This window comes from Puma concolor, chromosome D4 (genome assembly GCF_028749965.1).
Source record: "Puma concolor isolate L17-30 chromosome D4, mPumCon1.1.hap2, whole genome shotgun sequence".
NCBI lineage: Eukaryota > Metazoa > Chordata > Mammalia > Carnivora > Felidae > Puma > Puma concolor.
The window spans coordinates 275,546-299,402 of record NC_141679.1 but is presented as its reverse complement, the minus strand read 5'-3'; the positions used below and the strand labels follow the sequence as shown (position 1 = coordinate 299,402).

The following is a 23,857-nucleotide window of genomic DNA, read 5'->3' as shown; positions in this document are numbered from 1 at the left end:
ATCAGCATGTTTTATGTATCAAATTTTAAGAAAGGAGACCTACCAACTGTTATACTTCCATGTCAACTCTTCTTATAATTGTACCAAAGTTGGAAATCAGCACTGCTTTTTTTTTAAGCATTCAAAAGTTTACTGATATAAACAGACTATAACATACACCCAGAGCACACAGGAGAGAAATAAACGCCAAGCAAAAGTCAGTACATCTGCTTAGTTAAGTCTCATTATATCACAACACTCAGCTGTGCAAGAGAAAAGAGAGATTTAACACATTGTGATCATATAAACACTTTTACTGAATGCCACTTATCTCATTTTAATAATTATAAGGTGCACAAGAGGGAAAATTCTGGGTACTTGGGTCAAAAAACCATTAGAAAACTATCAAAACTATAAGATGGACCTGAACCCCCAGATTCCAGGAAGCAAGACAGTCTCCATGTGACTAAAGCTAGAACTTGACTTCCTTTTACGTGGAGAGCAAAGCACCCGTGTACTATGCTCCAAATGCCCCAACAGTCCCATCCCATTTTATCCACCTCAGTTCCCAAAAGGAAATGATTAAGTGAAGGAAAAGAAGGGCTGGACTGAAGAGGAAATAAGGGGGAGACAAGACAGAATATATGGTTTGTTGAATAATTGAGCACATATTTTGACAGTAAGAACAGGAAACCGAATGTGGCAGCAAAGTGTTTAAAGGGCACTCTCTGATTATTAGATCATCATATGGAGAGGATGGTGTGGGGGAATGCTGTATTCTTGAATCTCTAGCTTGCAAAAGAAAACCTGCAAATTCCAAGAATAGAATTTTCCACTCACAGGGACGAGTATTAAGTGTATCTTTATTGAAATAGTGCTCTATTTAAGTATGTCTGAAGATGTTTATGTTAGTTTAATCAGATAACTTTATTTGCAATAAAAAGAGATTAGGCCCTCCAAGAGGATGCACATTTTGAATAGAGGGTAGAGTGTAAGTCAGGGACGTAAAGAGTCATTTTTACATACAAACTACTGCTACTAGAAGGTTAAGCCAATGTGTGAGGTCAACTTCACAAATCTGCTTCAGTGTATTAGGGGCTGAGAACTTTCTGATGGTATTTATTTAAAAAAAAAATTTTTTTTTTCAACGTTTTTTATTTATTTTTGGGACAGAGAGAGACAGAGCATGAATGGGGGAGGGGCAGAGAGAGAGGGAGACACAGAATCGGAAACAGGCTCCAGGCTCTGAGCCATCAGCCCAGAGCCCGACGCGGGGCTCGAACCCATGGACGGCGAGATCGTGACCTGGCTGAGGTCGGACGCTTAACCGACTGCACCACCCAGGCGCCCCTGATGGTATTTAATAAACTACGGTTGTACTCTAGGACATGGCTACAAGTGACAGGCAACAAATCTCACATAGAAAATGACTAAGAAAGAGTAAATTGTTCTCTACTACTTCAGACAGAGGGCTCCTACTGGTGCTAAAATGCAAACAGTCAGATTGGACAAAGTATTAGTATGTAGGTACTGTTCTGTATCTCCAAATCGTTCCCTCAGACGACTTCTGTTCTATATCTCCAAATCCTTCCCTCAGATGACTTCTCGCCGAACGGAAACAGGACAGAGTGCTGTCCACTAGTTACAGAATAGAACCAACCTTAGGGGTGCCTGGGTGGCTCAGTTGGTTAAGCGTCTGACTTCGGCTCAGGTCAGGATATCACAGTCTGTGAGTTTGAGCCCCGCATCGGACTCTGTGCTGACAGCTCAGAGCCTGGAGCCTGCTTCGGATTCTGTGTCTCCCTCTCTCTCTGCCCCTCCCCTGCTCAAGCTCTGTCTCTCAAAAAAGGATAAATGTTAAAAAAAACACTTTTTTTAGAATGGAACCCACACATGAACCGTCATTCTAACAGTTACATCATGGTGGGTGACAGATGCAAGATGCCAAGAACTAGTTATCTGACAACAGTGAACCCAACATAAAGATGATAAACAAACTGCTGTGATGAAATAAACCCTAATTTTGTTCCTTCCTCATCAAACAACCTAACATTATCAGTTCTCTGTCCAACCAGAAAAGGCAGAAAGTGGAGGGAAATGCCAGAGGAAAAAAAAATCTTTTTCCCCCAAAAGGAAGAGGGAACCAGCCCCGCAACATCAGAACAAAAACAGATGTAGCAAACTATGGTGTAAAGGCTGGGGAAGACAGGACAGTAAAGGACATTTAGCCTTACTTGACTCCAAGAGCTCAGAAAAAGAGAATGAACCCATCTACTAACTCAGCAACACTTCTATGAAGTGTGTCAGAGTGATGCTAGCAACTCTCTATTCCACACACATAAATGTTTATTTTAACCAAATCTTTGCAAGCACCAAAACTGGCTCGAAACTGGAAAGAGGCGGTAAAGCAGCATTTTAGCTGGCTTCGAAGGCTGCATTCCAAGGTCTAACAAGGACAAAGAACCACCAGGAAAATTATCTGCATTGGGCAGTAAGAAGAAAAGCACATCAGTCTTTGGGATACATTAAAATTAACTAACTAGGGGTGGCTGGGTGGCTCAGCTGGTTAAGCGTCTGACTTCAGCTCAGGTCCTGATCACACGGTTCATGAGTTTGAGCACCACATTAGGCTGTCTGCTGTCAGCATACCAGCACAGAGCCCACTTCGGATCCTGTCTCCCTCTGTCTCTGCCCCTCCCCTGCTCATGATCTCTCTCTCTCTCAAAAATAAATAAACATTAAAAATAATAAATAAAATAAAATAAAATAATTAATTGAAATTAAAACAGATCTGACAATCTGTTGTAGGGCCAAAAAGGTTCCCAAGGATTTGAACTGTCTGGAAGGTGGTTTTAGAATTCCTAACAAGGCCTCAAAAGTATCCCAAGTATTCTTCATTTCACTCTGAAGTCTTACTAGAGAATGATTATAGGATTAACTCTATATTGAGAAACCTGCTGAACCACTACAGATTTCTGGCTGCATCAGAAAAATACTTTTTAAAACTCTTAACAAAGAAGCTGAGGGGGACAGGCAGTCAGAGAGCTAGGACCAAACATAACATAGTTCAGGGGCACCTGGGCGGCTCAGTCGGTTGAGCATCCAACTTCGGCTCAGGCCATGATCTCATGGCTCGTGGGTTCGAGCCTCATGTCAGGCTCTGTGCTGACAGCTCAGAGCCTGGGCCTGCTTCAGATTCTGTGTGTGTGTCTCTCTCTCTCTCTCTGCCCCTGCACACGTTCTGTCTTTGTCTCTCAAAAATAAACAAACATTGAAAAAAAAAATTTTTTTAAATAACATAATTCCTTAAAATGAGTGGCCTGGCATGTCTATATTCACACTAAAAACAGGTCTCAAAGAAACAATCCCTTGAGGACACACATGTGTGCCTACAATGCATATATTTATTATTCAAAGAAAACATCTACTAAGCACCGTGTCAAAGGCAGCCCAATGATGAACACAGCAGGCTCATGAAACTTAAAATGGGGGACCCCCATTAACTAATAACCATTACCTTCTGTAATAAAGCATTAGGAAGGAAAAGGCAGTGCGACAAGACAGAATAAAACAAGTTTAAAAACAGGCAATCTTTTAAGTCGACTGTTCCATCCAATAGTAATTTTAATTAATCAAATTTTATTTTAATGCACCAAAAGAATTAAAAATTTAAAAACCACACAGCAAAGGCCTACATAAGGCTAACAGCCACCCTCTAAAGTTAGCTATTTGCCAAACCTATTTTGGGAACAAAGTTTACCTGTATACAAAGGGATTCTTTGGTTAAGGCAAAATGTTAACTGGGAAGAGTTAACCACCAATGAGTTTTAAAGAACAATTTAAGACAAATGAAATTTAAGGCCAATTTTAAAATATCCTTTTTTCAATTTTAAAATGTATTTATTAGAATTATTAGTGATAAAGCACCTAAAATCTACATGCCACATTTTCTTTAGCATCTCCCTTCCCTCTATCCACACTATACATCAAATATCCAGGTTATTGCTAAGAAATTGAATGCAGCCTCTGCAAAGAAATGGCAATAGGTAAGCTAGCTACCAAAAATGAAAATCTGTACATTCTTACAATTATCACTTGTGTTACAAGGTACTCACCAATCTATTTACTATGTTCTTAGTCAAAGGCCATTACATCCGAAGTCAGTTATAAACTTTGACAAAGTTTTGTGATAAGTTCCTCTAGTGCAGCTTAATGATCTTCCTAAACGCAGACAGTTCACTCACAGCACTTCCAAGATTCTAGTTCAGTGGGAATGCCTGGTTACTTAACAATATTTAATGAGTAGCCCAGGTGTTTTGTTGCAGGTAGTTCACAGTCTACACAGTGGAAACAACCCAGCGGAATAAGCAGTCTTAAATCATTGTCAAATCTACTCTCAAACACATAGCTAGACATACAACCCTGAGGATATGTGCTTAAGAACCTCTCTTTTGCTTTCAAAAAAACCAACTTGTTCAGCAGTACTTACAGTTAACATTGGAGTTGTCAACAAGCCCCACGCAAAGAATTCTAGGAAGATGACAATAGCAGCATGGTATACACTTGGTCGGCCAAAGCCCTGTAGCTAAAAAAGGAAGAAAGTTATTATGAAAAGTAGTAAACATATGTAAGAAATCCATTACCCTAATAGTATCTAACACAAAAAAAGTGCTACACAAAATAAACTTAAAACCTACCTATATTGTGTAAGATAAAACTTCATTCTGTGATATGCCTGATTCCTTCATCTTGCCTCATCACAGAAGATGCCAAGGTTAAAAAGTTTTTACTTGTCTCATCAATGCAAATAACTGAGTTCTGGCTGAGAAACAATTGGGGCTTTAAGAGACTGAGGTTCCAGGACCTGACTATTCTGTCTCGTACTAATTACGTGTTCCTCCGCAACGTGGCTGCTCTAACCTAAAGTTTCCCTAGCTATGTAATGACATGTGGGTACGTGGGTCTCTTACTCAAGAGCTTCCAGGGCAGCACAGATGATTTAAATGATGGCGGGCAGAGGAAGAACAATAAGGAAAACACAGTCCATACCACAGTGTCAAAATCCAGCTTTCGGGGTCTATTGCGTTTTAAGACTGTGCCTGTTTTCCTAATTTTCTGCGGTTTGTGACTTCTGCAGACAAAATCTAAATTCTCTTCAATTTAATGTTCTTTGGCTTTGTGACATCCTCACTAGAAGATTAGGTGCCTTGCTACTGTTTGGTAGTAACTAGAAGTGATGCTTGCAAAAGACTCTATAAAATCCACACTATTCCTATGTTTATATCTTTAATTCTTTAAAAGGTAAAAGTATATCCACATGGTTTAAATGCAATCTAATCATAAAGAAATGATCAGACAAATCCAGATCGTGGGACATTATACAAGACAATGTGGGACATTATAGAAGACAACATTATATAAGACAAAATGTCCATGTCAACGGGCCACCTGGGTGGCTCAGTTGGTTAAGCATCCAACTCTTGATTTCAGCTCAAGTTGTGAACTCTGGGTTCATGAGACTGAGCCCACATCGGGCATTGCACTGATAGCACGGAGCCTGCTTGGGATTTTCTCTCCTCCCTCTTCTCTCTGCCCCTCCCCCACTGGCTCATGTGTGCATGCGTGTGCATGCACTCTCTCTCTCAAAAGAAACTAAAAAAAAAAAAAAAAAAAAGCCAATGTCATAAAAGACAAAAAATAAAGGCAGGGAGATTCATACACACTGAAGGAGGTAAGAGCTTCAACAACCAAATGTGGGATCCTGGACTGGATCCTGGATGAAAAGAGAACAAAAGAATAAAATGTGAATTTGGACTACATATTAAATAATAATATGGGTGGTTCTTGATGTCCACACCTTATTATCAAATGGCTTAGCCAAACAATTAAAAAATGGTACATACATACTTCCTAAAGCAAATGTTACAAAATGTTAACTGCTAAATTTAGACGAAGGGAATAGAATTTCAATGTTTTTGGAGTTTTGGGAATTTTCAGAGCCAAGAACAATTGTTATTAAAAATTCAAACTTTGGGGCGCCTCAGTGGCTCAGCCTCACTCTTGATTTTGGCTCAGGTCATGATCTCATGGTTCATGGGATTGAGCCCCGCATCAGGCTCTGTGTTGTCAGCGCAGAGCCTGCTACGGATCCTCTGTCACCCTCTCTCTGCCCAGCCCCCGCTCTTGTTCTCTCTCTCAAAAATAAACATTAAAAAAAAATTCACACTTGTAAATTTCTCTTTTTTTTCAATGTCCAAAAGTAAGTACTTTTAAATGTCATTAAATAAGACATTTGCAAAAACAGAAAACATTTTACCAAGTTTAAAAGAAAAAGTATTTCCTCTTCCCCCCAAACCAAAAGGCCTTGAACATAACCATCAAAAAGCACTGTTTTGCAGCTGTCCTTAACGAACAGAAGAATGAATGGAAATGGAAGCAACTGTTCAGCCTCTACCTGTGGCTAAGTCTTCTGAGACTCTCTGTGACTGAGAGACTGAGAGAGTCTCTGAGACTCTATTCCTGCTGCTGGAGACAGAAACCTTGCCATTACCCTTGGCTCTACCCACACAGTCCTCCATCTAATTCCACCACCTCTAGCACAGATTACAGAGTAGCTTTCCAACCCTGTTCCCTCACCCACTGCACAGCAGCCAGGGATCCATTCAGAGGTAAATCAGATCCTGGGAACTCCTCTGCTCCAGGGCCTTCAGTCCCCCATCCCACTGGTCCAACAAGGTCTCCCACCTTTCTATCCCCTTGTTATGCTCTTGTTTTCTAGAGTATTCCAACAAACGGTAGGATTCATTTTTATCTACCTCCCATGGAATGGTAATTTAAGTGCTATGAAGGATGTATCCCAAATAGCCCTCCTCTCACCCCACTACAGTAAGGAGTAAGCACTCCACAACATACATGAGAGGGAAGAAGGATTTCTTCTCTGATCTTTTAAACAGCAGAACCCGGGGTGCCTAGGTGGCTCAGTTAAGCCTCCGCTTCGGCTCAGGTCATGATCTTGCAGTTGGTGAGTTTGAGCCCCACATCGGGCTCCTTGTTGACAGCTCGGAGCCTGCTTTGGATGCTGTGCCCCCCCCCCCAAGTTCCCCCTTTCTGTCCCTCCCCCATTCGTGCTCTATCTCAAAAATAAACATTAAAAAAATAAAAATAAATAATAAACAGCAAAACCCAAAATGCAGAAAAAGTTTTGAAACAGATGATCCAGTTTCTTCAACAAGGAAATGGTATGGGCAAGAAAAAAAGAAAAAGGATGGAGAACTTTGTTAGTACATAGATTGAAAGAAATTTCAGAAATATTAACCAAAAGCAATATGTGGGGCTTTGGGTTTTGACTCAAACTAGCTGGAAAAAAGACAATTCTGAGACAATCATGGAAATTCGAAAACAGACTGAGTATTAGCTGACAATAAAGAATTATACTCCTTGTAATAATAGTATTGAAGTAAGGCATGTTTTTAAAAGATCTTTCTTTCTTAGAGATACATACTAATGTGTATGTTTGTGAAACGTAAGTATGTTTGGACTCTGTTTTAAAATTTATAGAAAAAATGTGGAACTGGTGACAAAAATAAATTTTAAAGAAGTAAATTAGACGGTATTTCCCAATAATTTCTAATTATTTGGGTGAAAATTCTGATAGTCACCACCCAACACTACAAAGCAATTGCTTCCAGTGGGTGAGTCTGTCAACAGATAGCCCAAACATTCCTTTTGAATCATTCATTTTAATCATTAAGCATTACACATACAAGAATCTCAAAAAACTCTGAAAACAGTGGAAACTGTTTCCTAAGAAACATAGGAAGGCAACCCTGTTTCTTGTTTGCAGTTTCTGTGGTTTGGTGATTTCACAAGCAATGGAGATCTATTTGTGGAGACCACTGGGATAGAGATCCATGTGGCTGCAATGCTGACTAAACATAAAGACAGATATACACCTTAATCTGTGTGCTGTATCTTCAGGATATTATGCTATTTTAACAACTTGCAAAAAAACAGACAACCTACCTTTTTGTTTATATATTGTATGTTTAGATGTATCAATTAGAAATTGTTTAACAAACACCTCTTCTAAAATGCCAACACTTTCTTATTCTCACTTCTACATAAATTAATTGAACTATCATTCATCCCTTAGTCAATACCAGTGATACATCAGAGAAAGGGAGGGTAACAGGCAGGCCTTGGTATGGTGGGAACTAAGTGTGGGCAACTGGATATAAGAAGGTGACAAAAATAAATCTGCCTTCCTTCCAATTCTTCCTAAGCTCTTGGTGGTCAGTATGCTGATGAAAAACGTATCAGAAGTTTCTTCCTTAAATTGTATGAGCGAATCAGAAAGATTTTAACAAAACTTAACTGCCTGTATCCAGTTGAGCCTGATCTAGTGCAGTCTCCCTGGATCAGTTCAATGTCTACTCTCTCCATTGCCCCTTTATACATCAGTATGGAACACGGACATGTTTAGATGACGAGCATATGGTGATGTCTTTATACACTGGTATTACCATCTTTCCCGCAAATGACTGCAATGGCCTCTTAACCCTATCTTGACTTCTCTTCCCTGCCTTTTCCAAATCTTTCTTGGTACCACACTTATGTCATCCTATTATACCTGTGGAAATAGGTATATACCTCAGCAAAAAGTGAGCTGCAAATTCCTCTCATCCCTGGACACATCATTTTTTGCAATGTGACTGTGCTGCCTCTGCCATCAAAAGGTAGTCTATTTCTTCACTTCCCTGGGTCTGGGCTGGCTTAATGACTTGCTCTAACCAACAGATGTCAGGTGAAGTGACAACATGGACTTCTGAACCGAGGCCTCCAAGACCACATGGAATTGCCTTCTAGGCACAGGAGGATGAAAGTGTCTGAAGCCCTCTCTACTGAGCCACCTAGACCAACTGGTGAACAGCATCACCACCTGGTCGACATAGGAGAAAGGCAATCTTAGTTCACTCAAACCCATCAAGCCTGCAGGTGACTACAAAGCGGGAGTCACTCCAAGCAAATCCAGTGAAGAAGCCCAAGATGACCTAATCCAAAGAATTGTCATTAATGGTTGTGGTTTTAAAGCCACTAAATTTGGGGTTAGTTTCTTATGTAGTGATCATTAACTGATTCAGCACCCCCCTTGACCTCATGATTAAGTTTTAAACTCTTAAGACTTTCTTGGGATCCCTTTTGTAGCTATCCAATCTCATCCCTCAGTCCACCCATAACTGTGAAAATCAATAAACGGAAATCCCTCTAAAATTGAGCCAGTAAGCCCTTGCTCCAGGATGCAAACCTCAGTGGGTTCCTTTTTTACGGTAGTGATGATTTGCCTAGCATACTGAAGTTAGCCTATAAGTGAATAAAAGGCATGGTCCCCAGCATTCTGTTTAAAAGACCGGTCACAGGAACCAGTAAGCAATGAATATATATATTTTTTAACTTGAGGAGTTAACATTGTATTGCTTGAGACTCAGTTCTGTTAATTAAGCCTACTGTAATTCTCTCCTAAAGAGAGGTAACTAGAGGTTTAAAGTCACTCTGGCTACAGAGAAGTTTGTAACTAGTCATCAAAACAAAACACTGCAAAACAAGTATTCCCTGGGATTTCATTCAAAATGGGACACAGAAACCAACGAATAAATCACTACATATATATCCCTAAAAGTTAGCAATGCGCTTAAATACAAAGAAACAAAATATCAAACTCATGGAAGCCAGTACTGAAAGAACTACACACTTGGACTTAGCATTTCTCTTCCACCTAATGTGGTCTTTTGGCATCTTTTTTTAATGGAACATACATACTTTTTTTTAAGAAATTACAACTGTTAGTTACACTGACATATGAATGTTGTAAAACCTTACAATAAGGGAATATACATGTTCTATTCTCCATAGGTATTCACAATGTTAGAAATCTGTCATATATTTATTTACATGTATATTCATGAGTAAAAACATACTTTTACATAACTGGTAACAGAATATACAGGTTACCTTTTTTACCTTTATTTCTCTCCATGTCACTGCCTCCAAATCCTCATTCTTTATAACAGCTACACAGTATTCTACTGCCTGAATGTACCCATCATTTTAACCATTCTACTACTGATGCTTATCTATGGAGTTTCCACTTTTTTTTTTTAAGGCAGGGAGGGAGAGAGGGAGAGAGTTATCGTAAGGAGGCTCTGCACCCAGGTGCCCCGAGAGTTTCCACTTTTTTAATGTTGTTGCAAGTAATTATTTTTATTTTTAAATAATTTAAAACCTATCAAAAGGCTGAAAAACCAGTACAAAGTTCTGGTATACCCTTCACCCAACTTTTCCAAATGTTAATGTCTTCTATAACTATGGTACAATTATCCAAACCTAGAAGTTAACATTGCTATACTACTGTAGCTAATTTACATACGTTATTTGAATGTCACCCTTTTTCCCACTAACGTTTTATTTTTCCTGATTTAGGATCTAATCCTGGATTTCACACTGCAATTCGTTCTCATGTTTCCTTGTGCTCTTCCAATCTGAGATAGTGAGTAAGGCTTTTATTTTTTACTTTCGTATTCTTGGCACTGTTGAGGACTACTGCTATCCTCTTTACAAGTTATTTTGTAGAATGTCCTTCAATTTGAATTTGTTTAATGCTCTCATTAGACTGATAATAAGCATTTTTAACTTTTTATTGGGCTATAGTTCACGTCCCATTAAAATCACTGTTTTCAACTGTACAATTCAGCATTTTTTTGTTATATTCACAAGGTTGTAAAATTATCACCACTATCTTATTCTGAAATTCGATAATTAGGTGATTTTTCATTACCCCAAAAAGAAACCCCATATCTATTAGTAGTAATTTCCCATTGTCTCCTCACCCCATTTCCTGGCAAGGACTAATACTTTTTGTCTCTACAGATTTGCCTGTTCTGGAATAAAAAATAAATGGAATTCATAAATGGAATCATAGAACATGTAGCCTACTGTGCCTTGCTTCCTCTATTTAGCATGTTTTCAGGAATCATCCATGTTCATCATTCAATTTTATGGCTGAATAATATTGCATTATATGGACATATTGCTACCTGTTTATTCATCAGTTAACAGACACTTAGGTCGTTTCTAAGTTTGGCTATTATGAATAATGCTGCTAAAAATGTTGAGGTACAATTTTTTGTATGAACATATGTTTCTAATTTCCTTCGCTATATACCTAGGAATGAAACTGTTGAGACAATATCCTTTTATATATACAACAATGTAGCATTCCGGGATAAATTCCTATGAGTGGAACTGGAGGGCCAAAATTACACACATTTTAATTTATAATCAGTAAGAACCAAGTGTAATTAAAAAGCTGTGGGTGAAAACATTTCAATTTACTATTGCAGCTCATCAATTGATTTCTTCAACATATAAAATGTTTCTTAAAAAAAAATCAAGATGGGGCACTTGGGTGGCTCAGTCAGTAAAGTGTCCAACTTCGGCTCAGGTCATGATCTCGCGGTTTGTGAGTTTGAGCCCCGCACTGGGCTCTGTGCTGACAGCTCAGAGCCTGGAGTCTGCTTCAGATTCTGTGTCTCCCCCTCTCTCTGCCCCTCTCATGCTCATGCTCTGTCTCTCTCTCTCAATAATAAATAAACATTAAAAAAAAAAAAAATCAAGACGAACAACCCAACAAAAAACAGGCAAGAGATATGAACAGCTCATAGAAATAGTATCAAACAGCCCTTCAACAACTTCATTCATAGTAAGAAAAATGCAAAAATCAAGCTATACTCAGATGTAATTCTTATCAGAATCACAGAATTTCAGAAATTTGAGAATATGATTTTACACTGCTAATGGGGATCAGAAATAGTACAATGTCACAATATCTAGCCGAATTACTTACATATTTATCCTCTGAAGAAACAATGCCACAAAGACAATATGGCAAAAATATGAAGTGTCACATGCACTAGGCTATGGAAGCACTATCATAACCAAAAAGCAAGGGGGTGGGGGGCGGTGGGAGACTGTTCATTCAGTACTGGCAAAACAGACTACTTTATTTAAAAAAAAAATTTTTTTTAACGTTTTTATTTATTTTTGGGACAGAGAGAGACAGAGCATGAACGAGGGAGGGGCAGAGAGAGAGGGAGACACAGAATCGGAAACAGGCTCCAGGCTCTGAGCCATCAGCCCAGAGCCTGACGCGGGGCTCGAACTCCCGGACCGCGAGATCGTGACCTGGCTGAAGTCGGACGCTTAACCGACTGCGCCACCCAGGCGCCCCAAAACAGACTACTTTAAATCCACACACTAGAGTATTGTACTGTGGCAAAAATATCTCTACATACTACTTTGGAGCAATGCCTAGGATATGCTAAGTAAAACAAAATAAAACAAAACAAAAGCAAGTACAGAATAGTATGTAATTTATAGGCACTTTTTTTTTTTTTTTTTTTTGCCAGAGAGGAACAAAGAATATGAATACCTATCACACACATTTATTTGCTTATATTAAACAAAACACAAGATGTTAAGAAAAATAAGCATTCACGCAGTTACATACAGGAAGGAGAAAAGAGAGTGAAAGCCACAGGATGAAGTTAGATTTCATACATTGTTTCATGTTTAACTTTGGAACCAGGTAATGCTTTAGCTAACTGTAAAACAAAATTAAATCCGAATTAAATATGTCATCCTACCTATATGTCAAGTTGTGGTTTGGTTATTTTAAAACACAGAATCTGAATGAGCACCTTTAGAAGTTATATTCTAAGAGTAAAAAGTAATCATGCTGGTAGTGATGAATTGTTTTTACCTTCTGAAACTTTCAAATGTAAACGGTGGAATACAGTGAATAAGTCACAATGCTATGGTCAATAGGAACCAAGATTATCACCATAAAAGAAAGATACAAGTATCAAATCAGAGAAGTAAAAACCTGAAACTTGAAATTTGGTTTTAAGAAACAACATACATTATGATACACATTACCTTAATGAAAAAGTTAGGATTTTCTAGTTCTGGCCACTGAAGACAGAAAAAATGAGCAACCCAATAGGAATGAACACTCCCTAGGCCCAGGATTGTGGTCTTCAACTATCAGTGCCCACTAAAAGAAAACAGGACTTGTTAGACAAACAGCTGACACCAGGTTTGTGGCAAAAAATATCACTGATTCTGGAACATATCTTGCCAAAAGCAAAGATGTTACTAAAGACTACAGTCATATCAAAAGGATTCAGGCACCAACCTGAAGGAACTCCCACTGGGCAAAGACTGAGTAAAAAGAGTAATATCTATCATTGACTGAAACAGATCATACATGTTCAAATTTACATGTCCATTCATCTTTGGAGGATGCCAGAAAACCAAGCCATCATTCTGAAAACTGGTAAATGAGGAGGGGCGGAAAAAAGGGAAGCATTCCTTCTGCTTTTTGTGTATCTTAGAATAACCAAATATTTGACTAGGAAAAGCTCTTCTTTTTTAAGAATTTTAATAACGGACAAAGGAATGATTAATTTAAAATCCTGCCACTTTCTAAGCCTCACTGAAATAGTCAACTAGATAACAAGCATTAATACCTGTTAAAACAATTAGGTTAAAAGCTGATAAGGCGTTTTATAAGAGAATGATTAAGCAGACAATACCTAAAACCTCATCATTACAACATCACAAAGAGAGTTATTTGCTGTGTGATGTATTACACAAGAAATAAACCACATATAAAGTATTCTTCCCAAAATGAAATAAAACAAACAGAAAGCTTGGATTCAATTTAGCTGATATGTAAGGACCAGTTTATAGAAAATGCAGGTGAAATAAGCTTGGCCTTGTGTGTTTTTAACTATTAAGGTTAGGATGATGAATACAGGGGTAGTATTCATAACAAAATATAAGGAAACTAAAAAGCTTCAAAGAGGTTGTCAAAAAAACTTTTTAAAGTGTGATTTGTATCATTACCAGTGTTTGAGAATACCTGTCTCCCCATATCCTAAGACTACAAGTAATTTTTAAATATTTGCTAATTAGAGGGGCGCCTAGGTGGTGGCTCAGTTGGTTGAACGTCTCAGTTGGTTCAGCTCAGGTCATGATCTCACACTCCATGAGTTCAAGTCCCGCGTTGGGCTCCGTGCTGACAGCTCAAAGCCTGGAGCCTGCTTCAGATTCTGTGTCTCCCTTTCTCTCTGCCCCTCCCCTGCTCATGCTCTGTCTCTCTCTGTCTCAAAAATAAATAAAAACATTAAAAAAAAGTTTTTTTTAATATTTGCTAATTAGATATTTTAATGGTTATATCATTTTATTTTGTATTTCCTTGATTACAAGTGAAATACTACTTCTTCCCTATGGTTCTTAGAAAGTTGTATTTCTTTGTCTACAAATTGTTCATTTTGCATATTTTTCATTAGAGAATGTAATTTTTCATATTGATGTATAGGACTTCTTTATAGAAAATACCAAAGATATTTATATTATGTAACATTAAATCATTCATTCTCCCTTACCTGCTGGCACCCATACCCTTAAAAACTAAAAGGCACATTGGGGCGCCTGGGTGGCGCAGTCGGTTAAGCGTCCGACTTCAGCCAGGTCACGATCTCGCGCTCCGTGAGTTCGAGCCCCGCGTCAGGCTCTGGGCTGATGGCTCGGAGCCTGGAGCCTGTTTCCGATTCTGTGTCTCCCTCTCTCTCTGCCCCTCCCCCGTTCATGCTCTGTCTCTCTCTATCCCAAAAATAATAAACGTTAAAAAAAAAAATTAAAAAAAAAAAAAAACTAAAAGGCACAGACAATTCAACAGTAATAACTGGAGATTTCCATACCTACTTCTAACAAGGATAGAACAATTAGAAGATCAACAATGAAGTAAAAATTTTAGCAACACCACACTAACTAGACCTAACATTTATTGAGAACTCTACCCAACTAGAGCAGTACATTCTTCTCATGTGTACAGAGAAATACCATAAAACAAGTCTAAATAAACTCAAAAGACTGAAATCATACAAACTATGGTATCTTGACCACAATGTAATGAAACTAGAAATTAGTAACATAAAGAAATTTAGAAAATTGGCAAATATGTGGATATTAACATACACCTAAATCAACCATAGGTCAAATAAGAAATCATAAGTCACAAAACTTTCATATGAACAAAAATGAAAATATATCAAAGTTTGCTGAATGCAGATGAAGCAATGCTTAGAGGGAAGTTTATGGCCGTAAATGCCCGATTATTTAAAAAAAATACATATATGTATCTGAAATCAGTAACTTAACTTTTCACTGTAAGGAACTAGAAAAGCAAGAAAAAAGAAAAAATAAAGGGTTAGAGCGGAAATAAATGCAATACTGAGTAGAAGAGCAAAAAATGTCAAAAATCAGTAAAAGTCAATTTATGAAACTATCAAAAAATTAACAAATCTTGGGGCATCTGGGCAGCTCAGTTGGTTAAGCTTCCAACTTCGGCTCAGGTCATGAACTCGCGGTTTCTGAGTTCCAGCCCCGTGTTGGGCTCTATGCTGATAGCTCGGAGCCTGGAGCCTGCTTCGGATTCTGTGTCTCTGTCACTCTCTGTTCCTCCCCCACTCGTGCTCTGTTTCTATCTCTCTCTCAAAAATAAATAAAGATTTAAAAAAAAACTTAAAAAGAAAATTAACAAATCTTTAGTGAAAAAGAGGTTATATTAGTGAAAGAGTACTACGGGCAACTATAAGCCAATGGACTGGATAAACTAGATGAAATGGACAAATTCCTAGAATACACAATCTACCAAGACTAAGTCATGAAGAAATAGAACATCTGAACATATCCAGAACTAGTATTCAATAAGTGATCAAAAACCTTCTGCCAAAGAAAAGCCCTGGACCTCATGGCTTCATTGGTAAATTCTACCAAACATTTAAAGAAGAATTAACATCATTCACTCTGGAAGTCTTCTCAAAAATGAAGAGGAGGGAACACTTCCTAACACAGTCTATGAATGAAGCATTTACCTGTACCAAAGAAAAAGACACTACAAGAAAAGGCAACTGCAGATTAATTTTCCTTATGCTTTTGATGCAAAAATCCTTAACAAAATACAGTAAAACCTTGGATTGTGAGTAACTTGCTCTGCAAGTGTTCCACAAGACAAGCTAACACTTCTAATAAATTTTAACTTGATAAAGGAATGATGTCTTGCAATAGAAGTATATGACACCGAACATCACATGATCACAACTGAGCCAATAGTTCTCCTCTGTGTGTGTGTGTGTGTGTGTGTGTGTGTGTGTGTGTGTCTGTTTCTCTCTCTCTCTCTCTGCAGGATTGTGGGGGAGTGTCTCCCATGCTCAGATGCTCATGCTCCATCTCAGGCCGTGGTGTTTGGCAGAGATCAGTGATTTTTCAGAACGTTGGAAGGTGCCCAAACTGGCACTGGTGTATTTTTTTGCCACTTCAAAGCACCTGTCGATAGTTCTTTGCTTTTCCATTACGAGAGTGAGCTTAGAAATGCTTTGCTTCATTCTAGGTCAGGCTGCCTGCAGATATAGACCCTTTCCTCTGCTGCCTTATTGCCAGTTACAATAAATACATGACAAGAGTTTATTAATACTGTACTGTCATCAACATCTGTGCGAGTGTATAAAATGGCCTTCATGCGGAAAAAGATTCCAATGAGCCAGTGGATAGCAGTGATTCCGTTAGTGATAATGAAAGTCGTTCTACACAATAACCCTCCTCTCTTGTCTCCCTCACACCAGCTACTAAGGTCTTCAAAGGTAAGTGCAGATGAATTTATTTTTCTTTATATTTTGTACTTTATTATTCTGTATTATATTACAGCATTGTAACCATTTTTATATGAATATGTTTGGGTTGTGGAACGAATTATCTGCATTCCCATTATTTCTAATGGGGAAATTCGCTTTGATATACATGTGCTTTGAATTATAAGCATGTTTCTGGAATGAATTATGCTTACAAACCAAGGTTTTAGTGTAGTAGCAAACTAAATTCAGCAGCTTGTTAAAGGGGATCTAACACCAAGGCCAAGTAAGATTTATTCCTGGAATATAAGAACAGTTCACAATGAAAATCAATCAGCAGGACACACCACTTTGAAAAGAAGGAGGTTGGGGGATACACGATCATCTCCACTGATGCAGAAAAAGCACTTGACAAAATTAATAGCTTTTCATGATTTTTTTTATTTATATATGAAATTTATTGTCAAATTGGTTTCCATACAACACCCAGTGCTCATCCCAAAAGGTGCCCTCCTCAATACCCATCACCCACCCTCTCCTCCCTCCCACCCCCCATCAACCCTTAGTTTGTTCTCAGTTCTCAACAGTCTCTTATGCTTTGGCTCTCTCCCACTCTAACCTCTTTTTTTTTTTTTCCTTCCCCTCCCCCATGGGTTCCTGTTAAGTTTCTCAGGATCCACATAAGAGTGAAACCATATGGTATCTGTCTTTCTCTGTATGGCTTTCACTTAGCATCACACTCTCCAGTTCCATCCACGTTGCTACAAAAGGCCATATTTCATTTTTTCTCATTGCCAAGTAGTATTCCATTGTGTATATAAACCACAATTTCTTTATCCATTCATCAGTTGATGGACATTTAGGCTCTTTCCATAATTTGGCTATTGTTGAGAGTGCTGCTATGAACATTGGGGTACAAGTGCCCCTATGCATCAGTACTCCTGTGTCCCTTGGATAAATTCCTAGCAGTGCTATTGCTGGGTCATAGGGTAGGTCTATTTTTAATTTTCTGAGGAACCTCCACACTGCTTTCCAGAGCGGCTGCACCAATTTGCATTCCCACCAACAGTGCAAGAGGGTTCCCGTTTCTCCACATCCTCTCCAGCATCTATAGTCTCCTGATTTGTTCATTTTGGCCACTCTGACTGGCGTGAGGTGATACCTGAGTGTGGTTTTGATTTGTATTTCCCTGATAAGGAGCGACGCTGAACATCTTTTCATGTGCCTGTTGGCCATCCGGATGTCTTTTTTTTTTTTTTAACATTTATTTATTTTTGGGACAGAGAAAGACAGAGCATGAACGGGGGAGGGGCAGAGAGAGAGGGAGACACAGAATCGGAAACAGGCTCCAGGCTCTGAGCCATCAGTCCAGAGCCTGACGCGGGGCTCGAACTCCCGGACCGCGAGATCGTGACCTGGCTGAAGTCGGAGGCTTAACCGACTGCGCCACCCAGGCGCCCCCCGGATGTCTTCTTTAGAGAAGTGTCTATTCATGTTTTCTGCCCATTTCTTCACTGGGTTATTTGCTTTTTGGGTGTGGAGTTTGGTGAGCTCTTTATAGATTTTGGATACTAGCCCTTTGTCCGATATGTCATTTGCAAATATCTTTTCCCATTCCGTTGGTTGCCTTTTAGTTTTGTTGGTTGTTTCTTTTGCTGTGCAGAAGCTTTTTATCTTCATAAGGTCCCAGTAATTCACTTTTGCTTTTAATTCCCTTGCCTTTGGGGATGTGTCGAGTAAGAGATTGCTACGGCTGAGGTCAGAGAGGTCTTTTCCTGCTTTCTCCTCTAAGGTTTTGATGGTTTCCTGTCTCACATTCAGGTCCTTTATCCATTTTGAGTTTATTTTTGTGAATGGTGTGAGAAAGTGGTCTAGTTTCAACCTTCTGCATGTTGCTGTCCAGTTCTCCCAGCACCATTTGTTAAAGAGACTGTCTCTTTTCCATTGGATGTTCTTTCCTGCTTTGTCAAAGATGAGTTGGCCATACGTTTGTGGGTCTAGTTCTGGGGTTTCTATTCTATTCCATTGGTCTATGTGTCTGTTTTGGTGCCAATACCATGCTGTCTTGATGATGACAGCTTTGTAGTAGAGGCTAAAGTCTGGGATTGTGATGCCTCCTGCTTTGGTCTTCTTCTTCAAAATTACTTTGGCTATTCGGGGCCTTTTGTGGTTCCATATGAATTTTAGGATTGCTTGTTCTAGTTTCGAGAAGAATGCTGGTGCAATTTTGATTGGGATTGCATTGAATGTGTAGATAGCTTTGGGTAGTATTGACATTTTGACAATATTTATTCTTCCAATCCATGAGCAGGGAATGTCTTTCCATTTCTTTAAATCTTCTTCAATTACCTTCATAAGCTTTCTATAGTTTTCAGCATACAGATCCTTTACATCTTTGGTTAGATTTATTCCTAGGTATTTTATGCTTCTTGGTGCAATTGTGAATGGGATCAGTTTCTTTATTTGTCTTTCTGTTGCTTCATTGTTAGTGTATAAGAATGCAACTGATTTCTGTACATTGATTTTGTATCCTGCAACTTTGCCGAATTCATGCTTTTCATGATTAAAAAAAATCTTAAGGATAGAAGGAAATTACCTCAATATAATAAATGGTACATATGAAAAATCTACACCTAACATCACAGTCAGTAGTGAAAGGCTGAAAAAACTTTTCCTTTAAGATCAGGAACAAGAAAAAAATGCCTGCTTTTAACACTTCTATTTAACATAGTATTGGGAGTTCTAGCCAGAGTAATTACATAAGGAAAAAAAAAATCCAAACTGGAAAAGAAAAAGTAAAATCATTTGTTTGCAGATGCCATCATCTTACATATAGAAAACCCTAAAGGTTCCACAAAAACACTTTAGAGCTAATAAGTGAATTCAGCAAAATTGCAGGACAAAAAATTCAACGTGCAAAAATCAGTTGCATTTGTATACACTAACAATGAAAATTACAAAACTACTCTTTTGGGATGCCTGGGTGGCTCAGTGGGTTAAGCATTGACTCTATTTCAGCTCAGGTCATGATCTCACAATTATGATCATGATCTCACGGTGGTGAAACTGAGCCCCACATTGGGCTCTGCACTTGGCATGGAGCCTTCTTGAGATTCTTCCTCTTCCTCTGCCCCTCCCCTGCTTGCATATGCTCGCCTGCTCTCTTTCTCAAAAAACAAACCCAATTCTTTTTACAACAGCATCAAAAAGAATAAGTTCTCAGGAAAAATGAACCAAGTAGGCAAAAAACTTTAACACTGAAAACTACAAAACACTGCAGATAAGAATTAAGAAGGCAAAAATAAATGGAAAGACCTTCTATGTTCAAGAATCAGGAAATTCAACGTTGTCTACATGTCGAAACTGCCCTAAATGATCTATGGATTAAGTGTCATTCCTACTTAAGTGCCATGACCTTTTTTGCAAAAATAAAAAATCCATTCTAAAATTTATTTATTTATTTTTTTCTTCAACGTTTATTTATTTTTGGGACAGAGAGAGACAGAGCATGAACGGGGGAGGGGCAGAGAGAGAGGGAGACACAGAATCGGAAACAGGCTCCAGGCTCTGAGCCATCAGCCCAGAGCCCGACGCGGGGCTCGAACTCACGGACCGCGAGATCGTGACCTGGCTGAAGTCGGACGCTTAACCAACTGCGCCACCCAGGCGCCCCTCCATTCTAAAATTTATATGGAGGAAGGTGGGTGGGGGATGGGCTAGATAAGTAATGGGTATTAGGAGGGCATTGTTATGATGACCCCTGGGTACTGTATGTAAGTGATGAATACTGGATTCTACTCCTGAAACCAATTTTGTACTTTGTTTTTAAGCTAGAATGTAAATAAAAACTTGAAAAAAAAATTCATATGGAATCTCAAGTGACCCTGACAAGTCAAAACAGTTTAAAAAACAAAAACAAAACAAAAACAAAAACAAAACTGGGGCACCTGGGTGGCTCAGCTGGTTAAGCGTCTGACTATTTCAGGTCAGGTCATGATCTCTCAGTTCGTAGGATTGAGCCCCATGTCAGGCTCTGCACTGGCAGCACAGAGCCTGCTTGGGATTCTCTCCCCGCCCTCTCTCTCTGCTGCTCCCCTGCTCACTCACTCTCTCTCTCTCTCTCAAATAAACATTAAAAAAAACCCCAAAAACTGCAGTACTCACATTTCCTGCTTTCAAAGCACACTACAAAGCTAATCAAAACAGTATGGCATTCAGGCACCCAAATGGCTCAGTTGAGCACCCAATTCTTTTTTCTTTTTTTTAATTTTGTTTATTTACGAGAGAGAGAGAGAGAGAGAGAGAGAGAGATAGCGAACAAGCACAGGCAGGGAAGGGGCAGAGAGGGAGAAAGAGAATCAGAAGCAGGCTCCACGCTCTAATCTGTCAACATGCAGGGGTGAACCCATGAACCACAAGATCATGACCTGAGTTGAAGTCAGATGCTCAACCAACTGAGCCACCCAGGGCGCCCCAAGCACCCAACTCTTGATTTCAGCTTAGGTCATGATCCCAGGGTCGTGGGATCAAGCCCCACATCAGGTTCCATGCTTAAAATTCTCTTTCCCCCTTGGCTCCTTTCCCTACTCACACTCTCTCACTCTCTAAAATATGAATGAATAAATGTTAAAAAAAAAACCAGGGCAGTACTGGCATAAAAACAAAGACCAATGGGATATAATAATAGAGTCCAGAAGTAAACACTTGTATAATGGCCAAATGATTTGCAACAAGAGTGCTAACACCATTCAGTGGAAAAAGAATAGTTCCTTCGACGCAGGGTCCTGGGAACACTGGATATTCACATGCAAAATAATGAAGCTGGACCTTTTACCTCACTTCATGTACAAAAAATTAATTCAAAATGAATTAAAGCCCTAAACATAAAAGCTACCAACTATAAAACTCTTAGAAGATAACACAGGAGGAAAGCCTCATGACAATGGACCTGACAATGATTTTCTAAACATGACCCCAAAAAAAAACAAAAACAAACAGGCAACAAAAGAAAAAATAGATAATCTGACTTGATCAAAAAGAAAAACTTTTGCGCATCAAAGGGCATCATCAACAGAGTGAAGAGACAACCCACAGAATGCAAGAAAATATTTGCAAATCACCTATCTGGTAAGGAATTATTATACACACAGAAGCATGCACGCACATACGTATAAACTCCTAAAGTTCAAGTACCAAAAAAACAAACTGATTTAAAAATCTGCAAAGGACAAAAAATTACATGAAAAGATGCTCCATATCACTTATCATTAGGGAAATGCAAAGCTAAACAATACTGAGATATTATCTTGTGCTCAATAGGATGGCTACGATTAAAAAGAAAAAAAAATAAAAACCTGAAAATAACAAGTGTTGGCAAGGATGTAAACGTGTGCACTTTTGTGGCAATGTAAAATGGTATAGCCAATGTGAAAACACTATGGGAGTTCCTAAAAAAAATTAAAAATACAATTACCAAATATCCAGTAATTCACTTCTGGCTATATACCCAAAAGAAATGAAAGCAGGGTCTCAAGGAGATATCTGTACACCCGTTATTCACAATTCCAAATATTCACAATAGCCAAAAGGTGATGGATTATTATACAGCCCTGAAAAGGCAATTCTGACAACTGCTACAACACAGCTAAATGTTGACAGCATTACGATAAGTGAAATAAGTCAGTCGTACAAGGACAAATACTGTATGATTCTGTTATATGAGATTTAGAGAGAAAGAAAGTACAATGGTGGTTGCCAGGGACTAGGTGGGGAGAGGGAAATGATGAGTTATTTTTTAATGGGTACAGAGTTCAGTTTCAATGATGAAAAGTTCTGGAGCTGGACAATGGTACTGGTTGTCCAACAATGTTAATATACAAATACCACTGAACTACACACTTAAAAATGACTAAAATGGTGAATTTTATGTTATGTGTATTTTACAATTAAAAAAAAAAAAAAGGAACTCAAAATAGATCACAGACCTAAAAGTAAGGTCCCTTAGTTTCATCATGAGTTTGTATATACAGCACTAACCGCACCATCCATGCAAGAAAAACTTGGCACACTGGACTCCATTAAAACTAAAAACTTGTGCTCTGTGAAAGACACTGCTGAAAGAATGAAAAGACAAGCCACAGAGTGGACGAAAGTATTTACAAACTCGTATCTGATCAGGGACTTGAATCAAGAACTCTTTCAATTCACCTATAAAATGACAAGTAACACAATTTAAAAAAGGGCAAAGGACCTGTATAAACATTTCTCTGAAGAAAATAAAGAACTGGTCAATAAACACATGAAAAGATGTTCAACATCCTTAGCCACTAGGGAAATGCATATCAAAACCATAGTGACATACCACTTCAGACCCACTAGAATGGACGTAATAAAAAAATATTAACAAGTACTGGTGAGGATTTAAATAGGAACCCTCATACACAACTGTTGGGAATATAAAATGGTACCCCACTATGGAAAATAGTTTGGCATTTCCTCAAGATGTTAAACACAGTTACCATATAACCTAGCAATTGTACTCCAATACCCAAGACAACTGAAAATACGTATATACAGAAACCTGTAAACAAATGTTCACAGCAACATTATTCATAGTAACCAAATGTAGGAACCACCCAGATGTCTACCAAGTGATGAATGGATAATCAAAAAGTGGTATATCCATACAATGCAATATTAATCAGCTATAAAAAGGAATAAAGTATAAATTTATGCTACAACATGGATAACTTGGAAAACTTTATGTTCAATCAGAGAAGCCAGGCACCAAAGGCAACAACATACAGTATTATTCCATTTATGTGAAATGCCCAGAATAGACATTCCACTGGAACAGAGAGCAGATTAGTGGTCACCAGGGCCAGAAGGTAGGGGAAGATAAGAATGACTGCTAATGGGTACAGGATTTCATTCTGGGGAGATGAAAATATTCTGACAGTGGTAATGGCTGCACAACCTTGTGAATATACTAAAAATACCTGGATCGTACACTTGAATACAGTGAATTTTATGTGAATATATCTCAATAAAAATGCAATGGTAAAAAAAAAAAAAGAGAGACAAAGATGCAGAAAGAGGCTGACTCTGCCTCTTGGCTGTGTGTGCAGCCT

General features: G+C 38.5%; 1 protein-coding gene and 1 long non-coding RNA gene across 3 annotated transcripts in view; one reads left to right on the top strand and one right to left on the bottom strand.

The window, feature by feature from the left end:
- The window catches only part of SLC71A2 (solute carrier family 71 member 2), a 76,043-nt gene that overhangs the window by 40,274 nt on the left and 11,912 nt on the right, over nucleotides 1-23,857 (bottom strand). The window contains 1 exon segment of the mRNA XM_086684748.1: nucleotides 4,469-4,564. Coding sequence (XP_086540874.1) covers nucleotides 4,469-4,564 — 96 coding nt within the window.
- LOC147574633 (uncharacterized) overlaps nucleotides 1-23,857 on the top strand; it is a 111,583-nt gene that overhangs the window by 84,472 nt on the left and 3,254 nt on the right. Inside the window, exon 2 of one of the 2 annotated variants that reach the window (XR_015243363.1) lies at nucleotides 8,776-10,522. This is a non-coding gene — a long non-coding RNA (uncharacterized LOC147574633). Of the gene's footprint in view, nucleotides 1-8,775; nucleotides 10,957-23,857 lie in introns of those variants that run through there. The other variant, XR_015243362.1, reaches the window with a different exon arrangement.